This window comes from Notolepis coatsorum, assembly GCF_963971535.1.
Source record: "Notolepis coatsorum genome assembly, chromosome: 1".
Lineage (NCBI taxonomy): Eukaryota > Metazoa > Chordata > Actinopteri > Aulopiformes > Paralepididae > Notolepis > Notolepis coatsorum.
This window is the reverse complement of record NC_140165.1, coordinates 188514251-188536058: the sequence shown is the minus strand read 5'-3', so window position 1 is coordinate 188536058 and position 21808 is coordinate 188514251. Positions and strand designations below refer to the sequence as shown.

At 42.9% G+C, this 21808-nt stretch overlaps 1 protein-coding gene across 1 annotated transcript in view; it reads right to left on the bottom strand.

The window, feature by feature from the left end:
- LOC311233006 (cullin-3-like) overlaps positions 1-21808 on the bottom strand; it is a 135242-nt gene that overhangs the window by 14344 nt on the left and 99090 nt on the right. The window contains exons 12-14 of the mRNA XM_084319859.1: positions 18670-18766; positions 14102-14236; positions 11843-12029 (exon numbers count right to left, since the gene is read on the bottom strand). Of these exons, the coding sequence (XP_084175985.1) occupies positions 11843-12029; positions 14102-14236; positions 18670-18766 (419 nt within the window). The remainder of the gene's footprint in view (positions 1-11842; positions 12030-14101; positions 14237-18669; positions 18767-21808) is intronic.

Below are 21808 nucleotides of genomic sequence, written 5' to 3'. Positions count from 1 at the left end.
GAAAAGATCCCTGGGGGTCCACATCTCAGAGGATCTGACATGGTCAACACACATAGACACAGTCGTAAAAAAGGCGAAGCAGCGCCTCTACCACCTGAGACAGTTAAGGAAGTTCAGAGTATCGGGGAAGATACTCCAGTCCTTCTACTCCGGAGCTGTAGAGAGCATCTTGACTGGAAACATCACTGCCTGGTATGGAAACAGCACGGCACAGGACAAGAAGGCCCTACAGAGAGTGGTGCGCTCAGCCGAGCGTACCACGGGTATTGCACTACCTCCCCTGCAGGTTCTATACAACAAGAGGTGCAAATCCAGAGCCTGCAGAATAATGAAAGACCCCCACCACCCCAATAACAGCCTGTTCCAGCTGCTGAGGTCAGGCAGACGCCTGCGAACCCCAGCTACTAGGACAGAGAGGCTTAGGCTCAGCTTCTTCCCCCAGGCCATCAGAGCCTTGAACAATGAACACTGAGTGCCACAGAACACTGATCTATCCACACACAAGCACACATGAGCACACACATGACACGCACGCTGTGCACGCTCACACACTAGCAGCCACTTAACACTTTAACATGAGCAGACACTCATGCCGCACACGCCCCACACTTATGGCCAAAAAGGAAAGGTCACTTTAAATTAGTATAACAACAGTAACAGTGTATTGCACTACCTAAGCTACCTAGCATGTCCTATATGCCCTGTAAATAACTATGTACAGATACCGAGATGTCCCACCATGCTACCTGTTACCTGTTTATTGCACAATGTTGTTTTTATTGGATTCTATTACATGTTGTACCACTGTATTGCACATCGTTGCGGGCAAGACCACCCGCATTTCATTGTATACTTGTATGCCGTGACAAATAAAACTCTTGACTTGACTTTTGACTATCCCTGTGGAGTTCGAGCAGCAGTGGTCCAGGTGGTTGAGTGACCTTGATTTTCTGAGAGGCTTCAAGGTCAAAAGATGCATCACGCCTATCGGCTTCGGCCATCTGGTCTCCGCACGGTTGCATCACTTTGGGGACGCAAGCGAAACAGGATACGGTACCGTCTCGTACCTAAGATTGATGAACAGTGACAGTACAGGTCACTGTTCTATCCTCATGGGCAAGGCCAGGGTGGCTCCACTCAAGCCTGTGACAATCCCAAGAATGGAGCTTACGGCTGCCACCGTAGCAGTTCGTATGGACCGGATGATGCGAGAAGAGCTTGAACTTTCACTTGAACCATCTGTCTTTTGGACAGACAGTACATCCGTCCTAAAGTACATTAAGAACAAGGCTTTAAGGTTTCAGACCTTCGTCGCTAACAGAATTGCTGTTATAAGAGCGTCCTCAAAGCCTTCCCAGTGGAGGTTTGTGAATGGCAACACGAACCCCGCTGACTGTGCCTCAAGAGGCACCTCCGCAACTCGCTTTCTCAAGGACGAAGCGTGGTTGGCAGGGCCAGAGTTCCTTAATTTCCCTGAATATAACTGGCCCCAAGAGCCGGATCTACCTCTCACCGTCAGTGACCCGGAGGTGAAAGTACTTTCGGTACAAGTTACCACCAGAAAGGATGGGACCATTGGAAAGGATGGTGAAAGCACAGTCAACAAGTTGCTCACTAACTACTCTGAATGGCATCGCCTAAAGAAAGCGGTTGCTTGGATCCTGCGCATCAAGTCTGTGCTGAAAGCACAAGCGACAAAAGGCCCAAGTGACAAGAAGGCAAAAGACGAGAAAGGACCCCTCTCAGCTGAAGATCTACAGCAAGCAGAAACCACGATAATCCAGTTGTCAGTCTACTTCATATAAGGAGGAGATGACCGCGCTGAAAGAGGGACTTTCAGTAAAGAAGAACAGTCACCTCAATAAGCTCTCCCCTGTTCTCCAGGACGACTTGATGAGAGTGGGTGGTCGGCTGATGAAATCAGCTATGCCGTTGGAAGCCAAGCATCCGCTTATCCTACCCCCGAACCATCACATGACTCAACTGGTCTGCAGACACGTTCATGAGAACGTAGGACATAGTGGAAGGAGTCACACCCTCTCTCGACTGCGGCAGAAATATTGGATTCCTGGAGGAAATGCCGCCATCCGAAAGGTCATCTCGAAATGTGTGACCTGCAGGAAACTCAAGTCAAGTGAGGGGTGAACAGTTCATGGCAAACTTGCCAGAAGAAAGAGTCACTCCTGAGGATCCGCCCTTCACAAATGTGGGCATAGATTTCTTCTGCCCATTTGAGGTGAAGCAAAGAAGATCCACAGTGAAGCGATACGGTGTGGTTTTCACCTGCCTCAACATCAGAGCAGTGCACTTGGAGCTAGCTCAAAGTCTCGACACCACCTCATGTATTAACGCCATCAGGAGGTTTGTGGCAAGAAGAGGCACCGTGAAGATCATGAGGTCAGACAATGGGACAAACCTGGTTAGAGCTGAGAAGGAGCTGTGAGAAGCTATCCAAGGGTTAAACCACACAACGATCCAGAACACCCTGCTGACTAAATGGATACAGTGGATATTTAACCCACCAACAGGATCCCATCATGGAGGAATCTGGGAAAGGCAAATAAGAACTGTCCGATGCATTCTCAGTGCCCTCACACAGCAGAGGCTTGATGAGGAAGGGCTCACCACTCTTTTTGTGCGAGGTGGAGGCTATCATAAATGATCGGCCCATCACTACCGCTTCCAACGATGCTGGAGACCTAGAGCCACTAACACCTAACCACCTCCTCCTGCTCAAGACCAAACCTTACCTTCCTCCCGGCACATTTGATCCAAGCGACGGCTATGGGAAAAGAAGGTGGCGTCAAGTTCAGTACATGGCGGACTTGTTCTGGAAGAGATGGTTAAAAGAGTACTTGCCAGAGCTGCAGAAACGCGAGAAATGGACCAAGAAAAGAAGAAACTTGACAGAAGGAGACGTGGTCCTCATCATCGATGACACCTCCTCAAGAAACTCTTGGTTAATGGGCCAAGTCACTCAAGTCCTACCGGATGCAGGAGGATTTGTGCGGCAAGTGCTGGTTAGGACAAAGACAAGCACACTTCGCCGGCCAATCTCAAAGCTGGTTCTGCTGGTAGAGGCTCAAGATGAACCACAGCCTGCAACCACCCCCCTCTCCTCACCCTAAGACGGCCCTTATCCTACCCTCCCTTTGAATACGCACTCTTCCCCCCCACGCCCCCAAGAAGACACACTACCCCCCTCCCTTTACACACGCACACACATTACACGCATCGACTATACACACAACTATTTCGTAGATGATGAACTGTGCGCTATGTTCTTCACATTCGCGCTACGCTCAAGGAGCAGAAGATTGGACAGTGTGCAATGTGACGCAGACTTATTGTAATACAAAAAATATTGTGTTGGCTCTGTTTAAGCATGTTTTTGGTAATTGCCATGTAAGGTTCCACGACAATTAGGGGCCGGCGTGTTGGAGCCAAATGTATGATTTTGTTTACTTTGTAAACAGTTGTATAGGTCTATAGTCTATATTTCATACATAGCCGATAGAAGCACTTAAAATGCCATAATCTATATAATCACTGTTGGAGCCAAATGTATGGTTTTGAAATTATTATTATTGTTATTGGTATGAATGAAGTCATGACTTATATAAATAATGGGTTTTGTGATCTTGTATTGTTGTAATTATTATATTTTTGATAAGCTAATTATGGAGATGCCAATTGGGATGCATGTAGCTAATTTGGGGAAACAGGCATCAGGTGTTTAAAATGGGCTGGCCGTCACACAGCCAGTGTTCTAAGAATGTTTGGTATGTGGCGACACAGTTTTTTGACTGTGTCTCCGTAGACCAGTGGTGCCCAACCGATCGACCGGCAGTATGCGGGCTGATTTCAAGTAGACGGCAAGATTATTTTGGAAAATCATTTAATTTAATTTGATTTGGAGGAGAGGACACATTTTTTCGAGCAGTCCTGTGGATGGGCAGGCAGTCAGGCAGCCTGAGCCAATCGATACCGTCTACACAATGTCTCAATGTCAGTTTGAAGTGTGAGAATCTCATTCTCCACAGCAAGGCTGTCCAGATTAAACAGTGTGGCCACTTTGGATGTGATGTCATCCACATCTACAGTTCCAAATGGAAAACACATGTAGCTTGCAACAGGTTCAAGTGTTGAAAAGTATGTGAAGCGCTTATCAAACTCTGACAAGATGCTTTGAACTTGCTCCTCATAATGTGTGCAGCTCCTCATAATGTGTGCAATCAAACTGTGCTGTGTCCTCACCCTGACGTTGAAGTTCTGCTTGCATTAGGGGTGTAACGATGCATCGATTAACCGAAATGCATAGATTCTAATGTGTTCGATTCGATGCATCGATTTGAATATGTTAGAATTAGGGATGTCCGATATTATCGGCCTACCGATATTGGCATTCAAATGTGATATCGGAAATTATCTGTATCGGTTTTCAAAGATATATATATATTTTTTTGACATTTATTTAACCTTTATTTACCCAGTGAAGGATGTCTATGTTTTTCAATATGTATATAATGTATATATATATCGGTGGGTGACAGCATCTACTCAGATGGATCTATAGATCTTAAAAGTAGCTGGCAGTCAGAGAGTGTGTTGCAGCAGACTAACTCCACAGATGAGGCTGTGCTGTTTAACACAGGGATTAAAGTGGAGATGAAGCATAGCGATAAATACATATTCATAGCATCACATTAGTATTTAGATAAGCCACAGAAAAAATCACGTTATAAAAATAAGCAGTTTCTAAGAAAACAATTTGCATTTTTGAAGCATTTATCATTATGGGCGCGGCCATTTTGTTGCTGACGTCATGGGGCTGGTTTGGTGTATACACTGCTGGTTAGCTGCCTATAGTGAATGGGTCAGTCAGTAAATAAAATGTTGCCTACAAAACAACGGGACCGCGGTGGTTCTTTTTGTATTGCTCCTGGCTGTTCAAACTAATTTTACCGTGTGAAAGAGAGGAAAGTTGGTTAATTTCCACAAACTACCAGTGAAAAAAACAGTGTTGTTGGCACGTTGGCTCAGGCTGGCTGCACTCAGGCGGCGCGACCAGCCTGTTGGACAGGGAAGGAGGATCTGCAGCGAACACTTCATTGCCTCGGATTATGTTGTTGGGGTGGGATGTTTGTCCAGAAGACCACTAATCAGCTGAAGCCGGACGCGGTTCCCTCGGTCTTCGACAGACAGACCGGCCCAGGCAGTTCAGCGTCGCGGAGCATTCAGCCTGCTGGCTACCTAGCTCCACTTCAACCAGCGTCGCGGAGCATTCAGCCTGCTGGCTACCTAGGTCCACTTCAACCAGCCGAGCGTCGGGAGCTCCAGCAGCTTGTCGGTGTGCTAATAGCCTCGGCAAGCTAACGGTAGCTGGCTCCAGCAGCTTGTCGGTGTGCTAATAGCCTCAGCAAGCTAACGGTAGCTAGCTCCAGCAGCTTGTCGGTGTGCTAATAGCCTCGGCAAGCTAACGGTAGCTGGCTCCAGCAGCTTGTCGGTGTGCTAATAGCCTCGGCAAGCTAACGGTAGCTAGCTCCAGGCTATTAGCACATCGACAAGCTGCTGGAGCTCCCGACGCTCGGCTGGTTGAAGTGGAGCTAGGTAGCCAGCAGGCTGAATGCTCCGCGACGCTGAACTGCCTGGGCCGGTCTGTCTGTCGAAGACCGAGGGAACCGTGTCCGGCTTCAGCTGATTAGTGGTCTTCTGGACAAATATCCCACCCCAACAACATAATCCGAGGCAATGAAGTGTTCGCTGCAGATCCTCCTTCCCTGTCCAACAGGCTGGTCGCGCCGCCTGAGTGCAGCCAGCCTGAGCCAACGTGCCAACAACACTGTTTTTTTCACTGGTAGTTTGTGGAAATTAACCAACTTTCCTCTCTTTCACACGGTACAATTAGTTTGAACAGCCAGGAGTAGGGGTGGACGGTATGGTCTAAAATTTATATCACGGTATAATTTGAAGCATAGACGGTAACGGTATATATCACGGTATCAGTGTTTCCGTTAGAATAATTAGTTTTGCCTGATAGGCAGGCTATATAAAGAATGACATCCTCAAGGCATGTAGATTTATAATATTTTAACTTAAAACTAGGCTACTTTTGCGTATACAGACATTATATTCAAAATAAAATAAGTCCAGAGTCGAGACTCCGTGCTGCTCCCATTGCCAACAGCGGGGCTGGATGCTGGATTTTGCTAGAAGCATATGCAGCTGCAGAGCCGCAGAGTAGGGGCGCTTTCAGGTCCGGTCACAGGCCCGCTCAACAGCGCCCCCCACCCAACGGCTGAATTGCCAATGGCTGAATTGCAGTATTGCACTGTGACAGCTCTCCCTCTAAGCACCGACTCTGCATGTGTGTTACTAGGGCTGGCTTTAAAGCTCCCAGCAGGTAACCAATCAGCACTAATTGGCTAATTGGCAGCCCTCACCTGCATGCCCCGTGACACAGGAGTAATCAGGCCTGCCTGCACAGTGACACAGGAGTGATCAGCTCCTGGTACATAACAGTCACTATGAATTGAAAATGGGGGACCCTGATGATGTAAACAAGACAAATGCCTTTCTCTGGTCTGCATCCCCTTAACAATTGTGTGTATTGCTACTGGATTTACCAGATCCAGAGTGAATGAATGAAAACTTTATTTAATACATGAGACCCTCTTCTTGGGACCAAGTAAGTTTTCGTCGATAATCCAATGTACAGTTACAACCCCCCCCCCATCACACCCACCCAACCACCTCCAATGTACAGTCCCCCCACCCCACCTACCCAACCTCCACCAATGTACAATTTCTACTTCAAATGTATATACTCTATATACATATATATCTATTTTTGTATCACAAACAATACTGTATTTGTAAATCTGGTATGTCATAAATGTATAGATGTAACAGTATTGTCTATCTGTATGTCATGTGTGTCATATATGTTATGATGAATTGAAAATGGGGGACCCTGATGTAAACAAGATGAAAGTCTTTCTCTGGTCTGCATCCCCTTAACAATTGTATGTATTGAGCTGTACTGTACCCATTCTGCAATCTGTTAATAACAATCAATCAATATTTAACAGATTGCAGAATGGGTACAATACAGTACAGCTCAATACACACAATTGTTAAGGGGATGCAGACCAGAGAAACACGTTCGTCTTGTTTACATCAGGGTCCCCCATTTTCAATTCATTTTTTTTTTATCCACTTTTTCTCCCATTTTCTATATTTTTCTCCCATCCCAATTTCGTATCATCCAATTCAACCCTCCCCTGTCACGGACGCTGTTTCTTGCCTCCCACAAGCCGGATGCAATGTGGACTAAGTCATACATAGCACAAGTACCCTCCGGTACTTGAGGTAACAGCAGTCGCATCTTTTCACCTGCGCAGCTCGATCTCTCAGTGGCGAGGAGTAACGCGTGGGAGGCTCTCGCTGCCCCCGACACTTCCTGATTCTACTGCGCAGGCGCACCAACCGACCTGTAGGAGTCGCTGTCCACAACGCCCGATCCCCACCCTTCAGTTTCCCTCCCCGTAATACGGCCAATGTGTATTACTGTGGACGACCAGCTAAACTGAAAGCAAATGTGGAGCGCTGGGCTCAAACTGACGAGCCCAGCGTCTCCAGCATTTCGTGGCGAGTGCCTTGCCCACTACGCCACGTAGCCGCCCCCCCATTTTCAATTCATATTGAGATTTATGACATACACAACATACAGATATACATCATGACATACATAACTGTATACGTAGCATATAACGCATATTTAGAGATCGTCTGTATCAGTGGTTCCCAAACGTCTTGTTTATGCGGACCACTAGATTGTTATCAAGAACATTTGCGGACCACCTCGTATGCAAACAATAAACAAAATAAAAAAATGTATCAACATTCATATGTACATTTATCATACACGGAAAGCGAGCGGCGCAAGCACACACACATATCCACCAAGTCAGAGACGAAATGCACAAGTTATTATGGTTGTAGACATACAACTAAAAGACACAATAATTGAGCTTAAACCCCCTGAGCTTCCCACAAGGGTGCACAACGTTTAAATGCCAGTTGACTGCCGATACACTGTATGAAGACCACAAGGTGCAAATAAGAATCAGAGAAAAGTTTGTTTGGAGTGGAATTGAGTTGACGTGAATAATACATAACAGTAACGGAGAGAATGATGATGAATGTGATGCAACAACAACAACACGTTGCGTAAATAACGTTCCGATTAACAAAAGGCATTCGTTTTGTGGCATTCACGTTACCTAGATGTATCAATAGCAATAGTAATATATATGTTTCTTTAGACTAGAATAAGTAAAATTAACTTACTATCTCGGAAAAGTTGCCGCATGTCTCGAGTCTACCATGTCTTGAGTAGAGCTAAAGCAATGGCCGACATTTCAGAAACTGAAAACTCAAATAGTCGCTTCCCATTGGTGCTGAGCACAGTGGAGGCGGGTGAACGCGCTGTAAACGATTGCTCGCAAATGACTGCTTGACGCCTCTGATTGGCTCAGGTTAAAATCCGTCACGACTCGGAATAAAATGACGGAATCTCCTAATCAAATGGGCGGATATCCGTCTCAAGACGGAACGCTTTAATGCCTGTGTTTAACATCAACAGCTGATAGCCACAGCATCAAGGTCAAGTGTCTACAGCAGCGCTGGGCAGTAGTCACATAGAAGTGTAACCACAGAGGTGCCATTGCTATAGTGATGTGGGTCAAAGAGCCAGGGCGTGTCACGTGGTAGTGGTTACTAGGGGCGGTCAGCCGTTGCTAAGGACTATAGTTTATAGCTGTGAGTTCCTTGCAGTGTAAGTTAGACTGAGCTACGACACACAGAGGAGAAGCGTTGATCAGAGACTTTGAAACGGCTCCCTCCTCCTCGCAAAGGGGGGGGGGGGGGGGCAGCAATGGAGAAGATGACACATCATAGCTAGCAGATATGGTGGTTGGCTACGACAAGGCCCAGAACCACCGGACTAATGACAGGAGACGGAGAGAAGAGAATTAAGACTGAACAATGACAATACAGAACTGGTTTACATCTGATGACGAGGCTAGGTTTATGAAAATAAACATGATGATCTGAGGAAAGAGATCAAGTTGCAGTGTCGTTTCTTATGACTATGGATGTACTATCAGGGGTTGCAAGAAAAACACAACGCACAACAGAGAGAGAGACGAAGGAGATGATGAGATGAGATTGGCTGATTGCCAGAATCCAACACCAGGCAAGCAAGTAAGGACAAATTCTGATTTTATTTATTGTCAAAAGTATGCATAATGTTGTGTTAATTCCACGACAAGAGATATGTAATGTTAATTACCTGAAATTATTCCGTTTTTTTGGGGGGGAAACCCTGCATATATCGGTATCGGAAATTAAGAGTTGGACAATATCGGTATATGGGTATCGGTAAAAAATCCAATATCGAACATCCCTAGTTAGAATCGATTATACCGTAATCGAAAGATTTTTTTATTTTCTATTTTTATGTTTTCTTTTTGTGTGTATTGTTTTTATTGACCTATAGTCCATTCATGCCGAGTGAATCAGTTCCCCCAGCCACATTTGTGTATTCAAAAATGTTTGGGGAATTAACTGATAGAAAATGTATAGAATCGAATCGAGGTCAAATGAAGAGATTTCATGATGCATTGAATTGTTGCCTGAAGAATCGTAATCGAATCGAATCATTGTGAGGTCGAATCGTTACACCCCTAGCTTGCATGTAAGGAAAGTTGCGCAGGTCACTGCGTTGCAGCCTTCTCGCCCACATGGTGAGCTTGCTTTTAAAAGCATTCACTGAGCTGATCATGTTTATTACACATTATCCTTTCCCTGCAGCTCTAAATTCAGGTTATTCAGCATGCCAGTGACATCGGTTATGAATGCCAAATTCAAAAGCCAGTTGTTGTCCTTTAGATGTGTATATTCGGCATGTTTAGCAAGCTTGAGAAACTCTTTAATTTCAGGCAGCAACTCGCTGAATCTCTCCAGATATGTACCTCTGCTCAGCCACCTTACATCTGTGTGCAGCAGCAGGCCGGTGTGCTCTGCCCCCGTCTCCTCCATATGTGCACGAAATAGCCTCCTCTGTAGGCTCCTTGCCCTGACAGAGCACACAATCTTCATAGCGATATCCATAACTTCCTTATTTAAAATTTTACCACACAGAACTTGTTGGTGAATTATGCAGTGGTAATTAAGGAAGTCCGGGAAAGCGTCGCTTTTTTTGCACAGTCCGACGAACCCATTATTTTTTTTTTAAACTTTGGCCATTCCCCTGGCTCTTTTATGTGTTTATCACATTTATTCTGGTCAAGGATGACCGACAGAAACAGGCTGAAAGGGTTCAGATGGGGGGGAAGACACTCTGGGAAAGGCACGGCTGCAGTCCGGGATTCGAACTCGCTAAACCCCAGATCCGTGACGAGCACGGTTGTCCACGGCGCCGAAATAGCGCTCGCGGTACGTGGTGAGCTACTGGAGCTCCCCGACGAACCCATTATTACAGCCACCATGGCTGGTGCACCATCGGTTGTAATAGAGATGAGTTTATGGAGGGGCAGTTTGCTCTGCTTAGTGAACTCCATGAAGGCTTGAATGTCTTCACCTTTAGTGTGTCCTTTAAGAGGCAATATGGTGAGCAGCTCTTCTTTTGCACTCATGTTGTCAAAGGCCATTCTAATGTAAATACATAGCTGTGCCACATCTACCATATCAGTCGATTCATTGAACTGCAGGGAATAACACTCGCATGTATTAATGTCCCTCATGAGTTGCTTGTGAACAACTTCGGACATTTCCTCACAGCGCCGGGTCACAGTATTACGTGACAGCTGAAGGTCTTTGACAGCATCCATAATCTCTGTGTGATACTTGGAATCACAGAAGAGTGAATCGGCAGCCACAGTCAATGCCTCTTTTACAGTCGCCGTCTTTGAAGGATTCTTTCTTTGTAGCGAGAACGTGACTGACACGATAAGATGCAATTGTTGCAGCTTTTGCCTTGGTTTTGGGCTTCGTAAAAGTAGACTGTTGTCCCACTAGTGAAGACTTCATCTGCTGGAGTTCCGTTCTTCGTAGAACTGTTTTGAGGAAAATCTGCGTGGTGTTTCTTGTGCATCGTTGTATAATGCTGCTCCAAATTACCCTTTTTCGGCACGGACACGGTTTGTTTGCAAATCAGACAGACTGATTTTGCGTTGAAATAAACTAAAAAGTAAGCCTCCTCCCACTCTTCATGGAAATGATATGTTTTTGGTCTTTTGGCTGTTCCGGTTCTGCTGGTGGTGGTCTTGCTTGCGGCGCTGATGCTGGTGCTTTCCGGTAGCTTTTTTTGTCCTCCCCTCCAAATCAAATTAAATTAAATGATTTTCCAAAATAATCTCACGGCCTACTTAAAATCAGTCTGCGATCTGGTTGGGCACCACTGGTCTACAGAGTACAGAGTAGACCGTGCCGCACCACCGTTTTAAAGTCTTAGTGAAGATTGATTTATATGAACACCGATTTATGTATAATTTAGCTAGCTCGCCAACGTTACTGTGATTAAAGCAAACTTTAATAAATATATATATATATTTTTTTAAATAATAATTTTTAAAACATTTTATTATTATAATCTTTTCAGGAGGGGCGGGGTTCCCATTGGGGGGTCCCGTTGGCGGGGCCAAGGCAATGGTAGGGGAAACACTGTACTGTATTAACCAGTCGGGATCTAGTGTGTCTCTACTCTATTAACCAGTCGGGATCTAGTGTGTCTACTGTTTAACCATTCGGAATCTAGTGTGTCTCTAATCTTATTTACCAGTCTGGATCTTGACTCTGTGCAGTTTGGAGGTGAACTGGTCGTTAACTGTGAATACATGTCCGTTCTCCATCTCCTTGGACTTGGGCTCCTTGGTGAGGACTCTCTGGGTGGGCTTCCCACAGGCTAGTGACTGGAGCGCTCTCACCAGCTCTCTCTCAGGGATATCTGTCTCCTGCTGAATCTCCTGCTCCACAGAGAGACATACAGAGACATCAGTGTTGTCATCACAACAACAGCAACACCAACGACAACAACAAAGCAAATATAGGTACTTTATCTAAAAGGCACTATAGATAACATTCAGCCAGTAGATGTCGCACTAGAGCAACAGCATGTTGTTTATCCAATCAGGTGCATTCCACATAGGGAAATGGGAAGTAGGGAGGAGATACATGCACATAACATGTAAACGACATTCATTTTGGACCCGCCAATTTTTTTTTAAATGATAATGATTTTTTTGGGGAAAGCAATACTTTTATTCCGACTTTAATGTCTGGTAGCAAGCTAAGAGAACAGCTACTTTAATGTCTGGTACCAAGCTAACATAACAACTACTTTAATGTCTTGTACCAAGCTAACAGAACAATGACTTTAATGTCTGGTACCAGGCTAACAGAACAGCTACTTTAATGTCTGGTACCAGGCTAACAGAACAGCTACTATAACACTTTAATCGCCGATGACGTGTTTAGACGTCATTCCTCGCCATGCTCATTCTGCCGAAGACGCCGTAACTCGTCTTTGATATCAATAATTCCAAAATCTGTGATCAAAATCATATTTCTCCTCCGGAGACATGAGATGTACTGGTGAGCTCCACTCAACTGTCTAACGGTTCAAGAGCGCCATCAAGTGGCCAATCGGCAGAGAGGGAGGGGCGCGCCAAACAGGAAGTGCTCATCCATAATCCGTCCGGGCACTCGATCGGTAGCCGGACTCCATCTCAACACACTGGATAATCAATCGCTCGCCCTAACTCAATAAACAACGTTATTTGGACGTATATAGTATTATACAACCTGGAAATGGTTCATCAGGATCAACATCCCATAATCGAAAACTGTCTACTCCACGCTGATCGTCCAACGGCGCGAGGAACATACGGTAAGATCCAGCGTTATTTTCTAACGTATTCTATACTAACTGATCTGATGATCATATGACCCACACTAGATGAATGGTATAACGTTGCCCACGGAATTATAAACGCCCCCTCGCCCATCCAGTCAATATCAGATGATACGTAGTAACTTCTAGAAGTACCTCCAGTTGAAACTTTTCATCTGGCAACGATCGCTACCAAACTGTATTTGATCATCAATATAATGCATTTGGAGCTATAAATCAAGTTCTGGAGAAAGCTGCAGAAAACGATAAAAACATACTTATACTTTAGACCATATTTTAGTATGAATATGTGAATGAAAAAGTATATCGTTGCTACACCCTGAACAATGGATATAGGACATTGAATGGGCCATAATAATGGCAATTTAGCAATAGAATTTAAAAAGTTATAGCCCTGCAAAGAAGGGGAACTTCTCCATAGACAAATAGAGCTGGCTAGGGATGGTAAATTATGAATTTGAACCATGGCGATCAAAGTGTTAATGTCTGGTACCAGGCTAACAGAACAGCAACTTTAATGTCTGGTACCAGGCTACCAGAACAGCTACTTTAATGTCTGGTACCAGGCTAACAGAACAACTACTTTAATGTCTGGCACCAGGCTAACAGAACAACGACTTTAAATTAATGTCTGGTACCAGGCTAACAGAACAATGACTTTAATGTCTGGTACCAAGCTAACACAACCACACCATTAATGTCTGGTACCAGGCTAACATAACAGCTACTTTAACCCTTTAATGGCTGGTACCAGGCTAACAGAACAGCTACTTTAATGTCTGGTACCAGGCTAACAGAACAGCTACTTTAACCCTTTAATGTCTGGTACCAGGCTAACAGAACAACTACTTTAATGTCTGGTACCAAGTTAACAGAACAGCTACTTTAATGTCTGGTACCAGGCTAATAGAACTGCTACTTTAATGTCTGGTACCAGGCTAATAGAACAGCTACTTTAATGTCTGGTACCAGGCTAACAGAACAACTACTTTAATGTCTGGCACCAGGCTAACAGAACAGCTACTTTAACCCTTTAATGTCTGGTACCAGGCTAACAGAACAGCTACTTTAATGTCTGGTACCAGGCTACCAGAACAGCTACTTTAACCCTTTAATGTCTGGTACCTCAAAATTGGACTTGTCTCTGTTGTTGAACAGCATGAGGATGGTCATCTGAAAGGTGGAGACTTGGAGGATGTGCTTCCTGGTGTTGGAGCCAGTCACCTGGGCCCCGCCCACCCCAACCTCTGATCCGTCCTCCTAGGGACACAGACAGTAGTGGGCTGTCAACTTATACCACTTATACCATGGTCTGGGTGAATACTCTTTTCCGATTGGCTGGCAGGTTAAGTGCATTAAAACTAGAGGTGGAACGGTTTTCGGTTCGGTATACGTTGTTTATACATATTTTTTTATAAATGTAACACTCCAAAAATACCATACATCAGCATAAGATATATATAGCCTAAAAAGAATCCAACTTTTCAGTTATTCTCAAGGACGTAGTCATGCAAAAACGTAAAGAATGAGGCAGTTTGACATCAGGCACATTATTTTGACAGTGACCGGTTAGAGCTAGGAGAGATGTTGGTACAGCAAGAGGGGCATTGCCGATTTAAACATGCTTCTCATTTATTTGGTAAAAAAAAGTTTACAGCAATAATGTTTGGCACACAAAGACCGAACTGACTGAAAAATATAGGCAACATTTGTCAAAGTATTAACTTAGTGCAAACAAACTAAATAATTATATTTTTGTGGCCACATTATAGACAAAGGCCATCAACATAAAGTATTGATTGATTGAAAATTGTATCAACAGATTGCAGAATGGGTACAATACAGTACAGCTGTAAGGGGATGCATATGCTCAACCAGCACTAGACTTTCTTATCAAAAAGGAAACGTCACTGTGTTATTTAAGATAAATAAATCATGTGTACTAAATATATATTTACTTTTTAATTGCATGAAACATTATGAAGTATTCTCTTATGGCGCTTTTCACTGCATGGTACCTAATCGACTCGACTCGCTTTTGCTTTTTGAGTCTTGGTAGCCGTATTTGAAGTGACGTCACACCAGGAAGTAAATAGTCAACAGTAACACACAGCGTTGGAACCTGGAGAAGCACCGATGATATAATATAAACGAACAGCCAATAAACGTGAAGTTATCTTTGAACCTCTGTTGTCAAGCCTCATCAATATACCCCCCCTTCCCCACTAATGGAACTGGTGTTGTGGAGTCACTTCGCTGCAGGGGTGTAAAGTACTTGAGTAATTGTACTTTGTTACAATACTTAAGTACTGTTTTGGGGGATTTGTACTTTACTCAAGTATTATTAGGTTTGTATTAGGGATGATCGATATTGGCTTTTTTACCGATATCGATATACCGATATTGTCCAACTCTTAATTTCCGATACCGATATCAACCGATATATGCAGGGTTTCCCCCCCCCCCCAAAAACTGAATAATTTCAGGTAATTAACATTACATAATCTCTTGTTGTGGAATTAACACAACATTATGCATACTTTTGACAATAAATAAAATCAGAATTTGTTCTTACTTGCTTGCCTGGGTAAATAAAGGTTATAGAAATGTATAAAAAAAAAAAAAAAATCTTTTTTGAAAACAGATACCGATATTTTCCGATATCACATTTTAATGCCAATATCGGTAGGCCGATAATATCGGACATCCCTAGTTTGTATACTTTGTACTTTTACTCCATTACATTTCAGAGAAGAAAAAAAACATACTTTTGACTCCTTACATTTAAAATGCAGACCTACAAAGTACAAATCTCACAGGTCCAACAATTTTAATTAGTATATTTGAATTGTTTATCTGGCCGAACTAACGTTAACGTTATTAATCTAGCAACCGCAGGTAAACAGCCAATCAAATCCCCATCAATGGAAAATGAACCCGCCCATACCCATGCTGATTGGTCCTTGTGCAAGACTAGAAAGCGGGGATCTTTGATTAAACACCTGCTATCAGAAGAATAGACAGTCAGATCCGCATTATGCTGTGGTTAATATTGTGATATTATTCAGGGTACTCCAGTATTCTGTCTTTAATATTGTGATATTATTCAGGGTACTCCAGTATTCTGTCTTTAATATTGTGATATTATTCAGGGTACTCCAGTATTCTGTCTTTAATATTGTGATATTATTCAGGGTACTCCAGTATTCTCTTTAATATTGTGATATTATTCAGGGTACTCCAGTATTCTGTCTTTAATATTGTGATATTATTCAGGGTACTCCAGTATTCTGTCTTTAATATTGTGATATTATTCAGGGTACTCCAGTATTCTGTCTTTAATATTGTGATATTATTCAGGGTACTCCAGTATTCTGTCTTTAATATTGTGATATTATTCAGGGTACTCCAGTATTCTGTCTTTAATATTGTGATATTATTCAGGGTACTCCAGTATTCTGTCTTTAATATTGTGATATTATTCAGGGTACTCCAGTATTCTGTCTTTAATATTGTGATATTATTCAGGGTACTCCAGTATTCTGTCTTTAATATTGTGATATTATTCAGGATAATCCAGTATGCGGTGGTTAATAGTGATATTATTCAGGATACACCATTGTTTTTAATATTGTGATATTATTCATTAGGGGTGGGAATCGCCAGAGACCTCACGATACTATCGCGATACTTGCGTCACGAAATGATAGTATCGCGATACTAAATATATCGCGATACGCTGATTATTGCAAAAAAAAATTAAATTTACCTTTTTTTTATCAAATTTAATTTACCTTTTTTCAACTGCAAAGTAAAACTTTGTCAACATGTTTTATCTAATAAAATAAAGTTCAGTCTGTTCATCTCACTTCAATCATCTTTATTGCAGAACATGGTATTTTCTCAAGCAGACAGATGTAAACACTGTAATCTGTGTTGCATGTACCTGACAAACTGAACTGTTTGTATTACAGTCATATTCCAACTTAACTGAATGCACATGTGTGTGGACTACTGTACTATTACAGGTATTGAAATGAACAATGCAACTTCCTTATATAAAAATTATAAAAAAAAAAAAAAAATGAATAATTAAATATCGATACTTGCCGTCCCTGTATCAATACAGTATCGCCACGCAAAGTATCGCGATACTACTACGTATAGATTTCCCCCCCCACCCCTATTATTCATGCTGTGATGTGAATGCCGTCCATGTTAGTTTACCCTCAATGGAGAAGTGCATTAAATAATTTTAATGCAAAAAAAGTGTCCTCTGTTCTTTCATTTCAGCATTGTCTATCGCAGAACACATTCCATTGTGGGCAGAGTGTATGCTTGGTTTCATTCCAGCCTTGCCTAAACACCAGCTGATGATTTCACTAATTGGCTCACCTCTTCAACTAACTCACCTGGTGCAATGTATAGTTAAAATGAAAACTTGGCCCACGATGGAATGAGTTTGAGACCCCTGGTCTATCCCTTTAAAAAAAATTACTTTTTGACTTTACTCAAGTGTGTTTTTAGCCAGATACTTTGACTTTTACTTGAGTCAGAGTACCCATACTTTCACTTAAGTATAATTTCTGGGTACTTTTTACACCCCTGCTTCGCTGTGAGCGTTTCCACTCTTAGCTTGCGGCTAACGTTATAACCGAACAATACACACATGCCCCGAACCGTGGAGGTCGTACCGAACGGTGTACGGTTAGAATGCGAACCGTTCCACCCCTAGTTAAAACCATTTAATGTGCACATAGTTCGGCTCAAGTTTAATCACCATTCTAGATGAATCCGCTACCCAATCTGTAACCATAGCAACATTAAAGAACACAGCTGTCGTGAAGAAAACGACCGGGAAGGAAAACAATGGCAAAGTGAAAAACTTTCACCTAAATTTGTGACTGCTTTTATTTGATATTGTTAAATTATACATTATATTTTATATAGTTTAATCACCTGTATATTGTATATTACTATTGCACTTTACTGTTACATTTGCACTCTGGTTAGATGCCAAACTTATTTTCATTGTACTGTATGATGACAATACATTTCAATCTAATCTAAATGACGATGGTATAAGTGGAATAATCAACTTGTAGGTGTGGCGTGCGTTAGACGTTTTTTCCACTGTGTGTCGGGTGGTTCTTCATCTCCACGTCGTGCCTTAAAACTGCTCAACCTATAACTCCTTGTTGAATATCCCACATATTACATTATTTACAGCATGGAGGAGGAGACACAACATCTGAGACCGTACTGGTCTTCAACTTCAAAATCCTCTGAGATACTAATATTTAAAAATGTGGACTAGTTGTACTGGGCAGCTCCTAGTAGTCAACAGTGTCAGACTGTGGTTGTACTGGGCAGCTCCTAGTGGTCAACAATGTCAGAATGTGGTTGTAGTGGGCAGCTCCTAGTGGTCAACAATGTCAGACTGCGGTTGTACTGGGCAGCTCCTAGTGGTCAACAGACTGTGGTTGTACTGGGCAGCTCCTAGTGGTCAACAGACTGTGGTTGTACTGGGCAGCTCCAAGTAGTCAATAGTGTCAGACTGTGGTTGTACTGGGCAGCTCCTAGTGGTCAACAGTGTCAGACTGTGGTTGTACTGGGTAAAGCAGGGTGTTACTGGAAAAGAGCAAATGTTGTCAGTCTGTTACCGTGGTAAATATAGGGTTAAAATAAAATACCTTTTTGATTGGACCGTAGAATGTGGCGTTGAGGTCAGCTGACCCCATGTGGTGCTGTAGTGTGAGTTGTCTGCCACTGTGCTTGGCGAGATAAAACCTGAAAACATACAAACATACATCATCTGAATACACTTGATTTCACACCATTAGTGTATCTCTTTAAGAATAGAGAGTCGAATGCAGGTATAAAATACTTCCAACGTTTGACATTACAGCTCACTAAATATTTACAAAAGTAAGCTAAAAACTTACCTCTTCACCATAGCCTTTTAATACATTCTGCAACTTTACATTACATCCACACTGTGATAATTGTATTGTAAATTAGAGCTATTTTATTGTTGTTGTATGAGTGCTGGTGGAGGAGATCCAAAATAAGTGTTTTATTACCTGCATTGTTTAACCTTTTTCTTATTCTCTGCATTGATGTTTATATTGTACTGCTGTGAAGCACTTTGGGCTGCGACTCTTGTATGAAAGGTGCAAATAAAGTTTATTATTATTATTACTACTAGTACAGATCATGTAATGTAAGTTGGATGTTGTATTGTGCATCTGTTATCTGTAATTCTTGTCTGTTTTTAACATGTTAGCTTTTATCGACTTTGTAATAGACTTTTATAGACTATTGTAACAGTCTTCTCTCAGGCCTACCGCAAAAAGCAATCAAACAACTGCAGCTCGGGGCGGCTGGGTAGCGCAGTAAAGAATGCACTCGCCTACCACCGCAGAGACTCTGGGATCGAATCCAGCTGTCAGCGGTACCTCCAGCTTGGTCAGTCGTCCCTACTAACACAATTGGCAGTGTTAGCGGGTGGGAAGCCGGCGGGGTATGTGTCCTGGTCGTTGTAAACTGCGGTTCCTACTGGTCGGTCGGGGCGCCTGTTCAGCAGGGAGAGGATCGGGGGGAAATAGCGTGAACCTCCGCACGTGTTACATTCCCCCAGTGAGAGTCCTCGCTGTCAGATGAAAAGAAGCGGCTGGCTGACTCCACATGTATCGGAGGAGGCATGTGGTAGTTCTACACCCTCCCTAGGCCGACAGTGGGACAATGTGCGCAACGACCAGGAAGGGAATTGGTACAACGACTAAATTGGGATGGGAGCAAAAATACAGAAAAAGTGAGAACAAAAAAAATAATAAAAAGAAAAAGAAACAACTGCACTGCAGCTCATTCAGAATGCTGCTAGAGTGTTAACAAGGACTAGGAAAGCTGAACATATCACACCAGTCCTCACATCTCTGCATTGGCTACCAGTGTGTCATAGAATAGACTTTAAAATACTGTTACTAGTCTATAAATCACTTAACAGGTCAGGTCCTAAATACATCTGAGTTGCTTCTACACTATGAACCATCTAGACCTCTTACGTCATCAGGGACTGGTCTGCTAACTGTTCGTAGGACCAAAACAAAACCTGGCGAAGCCGCATCCTGCTACTATGCCACACATAGCTGGAATAAACTGCCAGAAGATCTTAGATCTGTCCAACTCTGCCTATTTTTAACTCATTGGACGCCATCGCTTAAGTGCGCGAGAGGGCGCTAGAGCGCCAGCGCTTTAATCAATGGGAGGACTGGGAGATTTGCGAGTGCTTAGTTAAATATATCTTAAATTATGGCTATGGGTCTAATACACCCGTCGATTATCAGTGAGTTGCTTGCAGTCAACATGTACAAAACGGATCGTTTTTTCATCGGTACATTTCCGTTTTATACCGTTTTGAATACGAGTATAGTTTTGGTGATTTCTAGTAATTCCAGAGAAAGACGCGATAATAGCCCTTTAGTGGAATACACAAAACACATTTGTCATTTTACGGCTGATTATCGAATCTTCCTGAAATCAACGCTAGATCATCATTATTATCCTTCCTCGTGCATACATGAAATGGCCCTCGTGAAGTACTGGGCGCGGAGGTCCGTGCCACGTTCAACAGTAATTGCATATGGGGGGGGGGGGGGGGGGCAGCCTCGCAGATGCATCGTTGAAATCAGGTTACCTCGCCTGAGTATTTAAACCACGCCCGCACGGCTTGGATCGTCCCAGAAAATAAACTATACCATTCCCAGTGGAGTGCAATACCAGCCATTTGCGAGCTCAGACCCATTCCCAACGATAACATCAGGCTGGATGGATGAAAATGAATGGATATCGATAATAAAAGAAATAACGATTAAAACCCGACTATACTCGCAATTGGCGCTCAAGCGATGGCGAGTTAACCCGACTATCATCGTGACTGGCGTCCAATGAGTTAAGAATAGGCAAAAAATCTGTAGGTTTGTTTCTGCGTCTTCCTTTTATATATATTTTTATTCCAGAGAATGATTATTTTGGATTGCCTCCGTGTATGAAATGTGCTTTATAAATAACATTTATTTGACTTAATGATACGCCTCTTGGCCAGGTCTCCCTTAAAAGAGTGATTTTAATCTTAAAGGAACACACAAACATTTTGGGAAATGAGCTTACTAGGGGTGTAACGATGCAACCTCACAACGATTAATTTCGATTACGATTATTCAGGCAACGATTCAATGCATCATGAAATCTCTTCATTTGACCACGATTCGATTAATTTTCGATACATTTTCTATCAGTTAATTCCCCAAAAAAATTGAATACACAAATGTGGCTGGGGGAACTGATTCACTCAGCATGAATGGACTATAGGTCAATAAAAACAATACACACAAAAATAAAAACATAAAAAATTAAAATAAATATATATATATTTCTTAATTATTTTTTCATTATCGATTATAATCTATTCTAACATTTCCAAATCGATGCAGTTGAATCGTCCCATTAGAATCGATGCATTTAGATTAATCAATGCATCGTTACACCCCTAGAGCTTACAGTCTTCTCCAGAGAGAGACAAGAAGATAAGATACCAGTTTCCTCTCTGTGCCTTCAGTAGAAAGCCATCTGGCTGCATATTAGCCTAGCTTAGCACAATGAATGGAAGCGGACATGACCGGTTAGCCTAGACATTGTCCAACTAACACCTCTCCCGAAGGCTAACTGGTCATGTCCGCTTCCATTCATTGTGCTAAGCTAGGCTAACATGCAGCCAGATAGCTTTCTACTGAACGCACAGAGAGGAAACTGATATATATCTTCTAGTCTCTC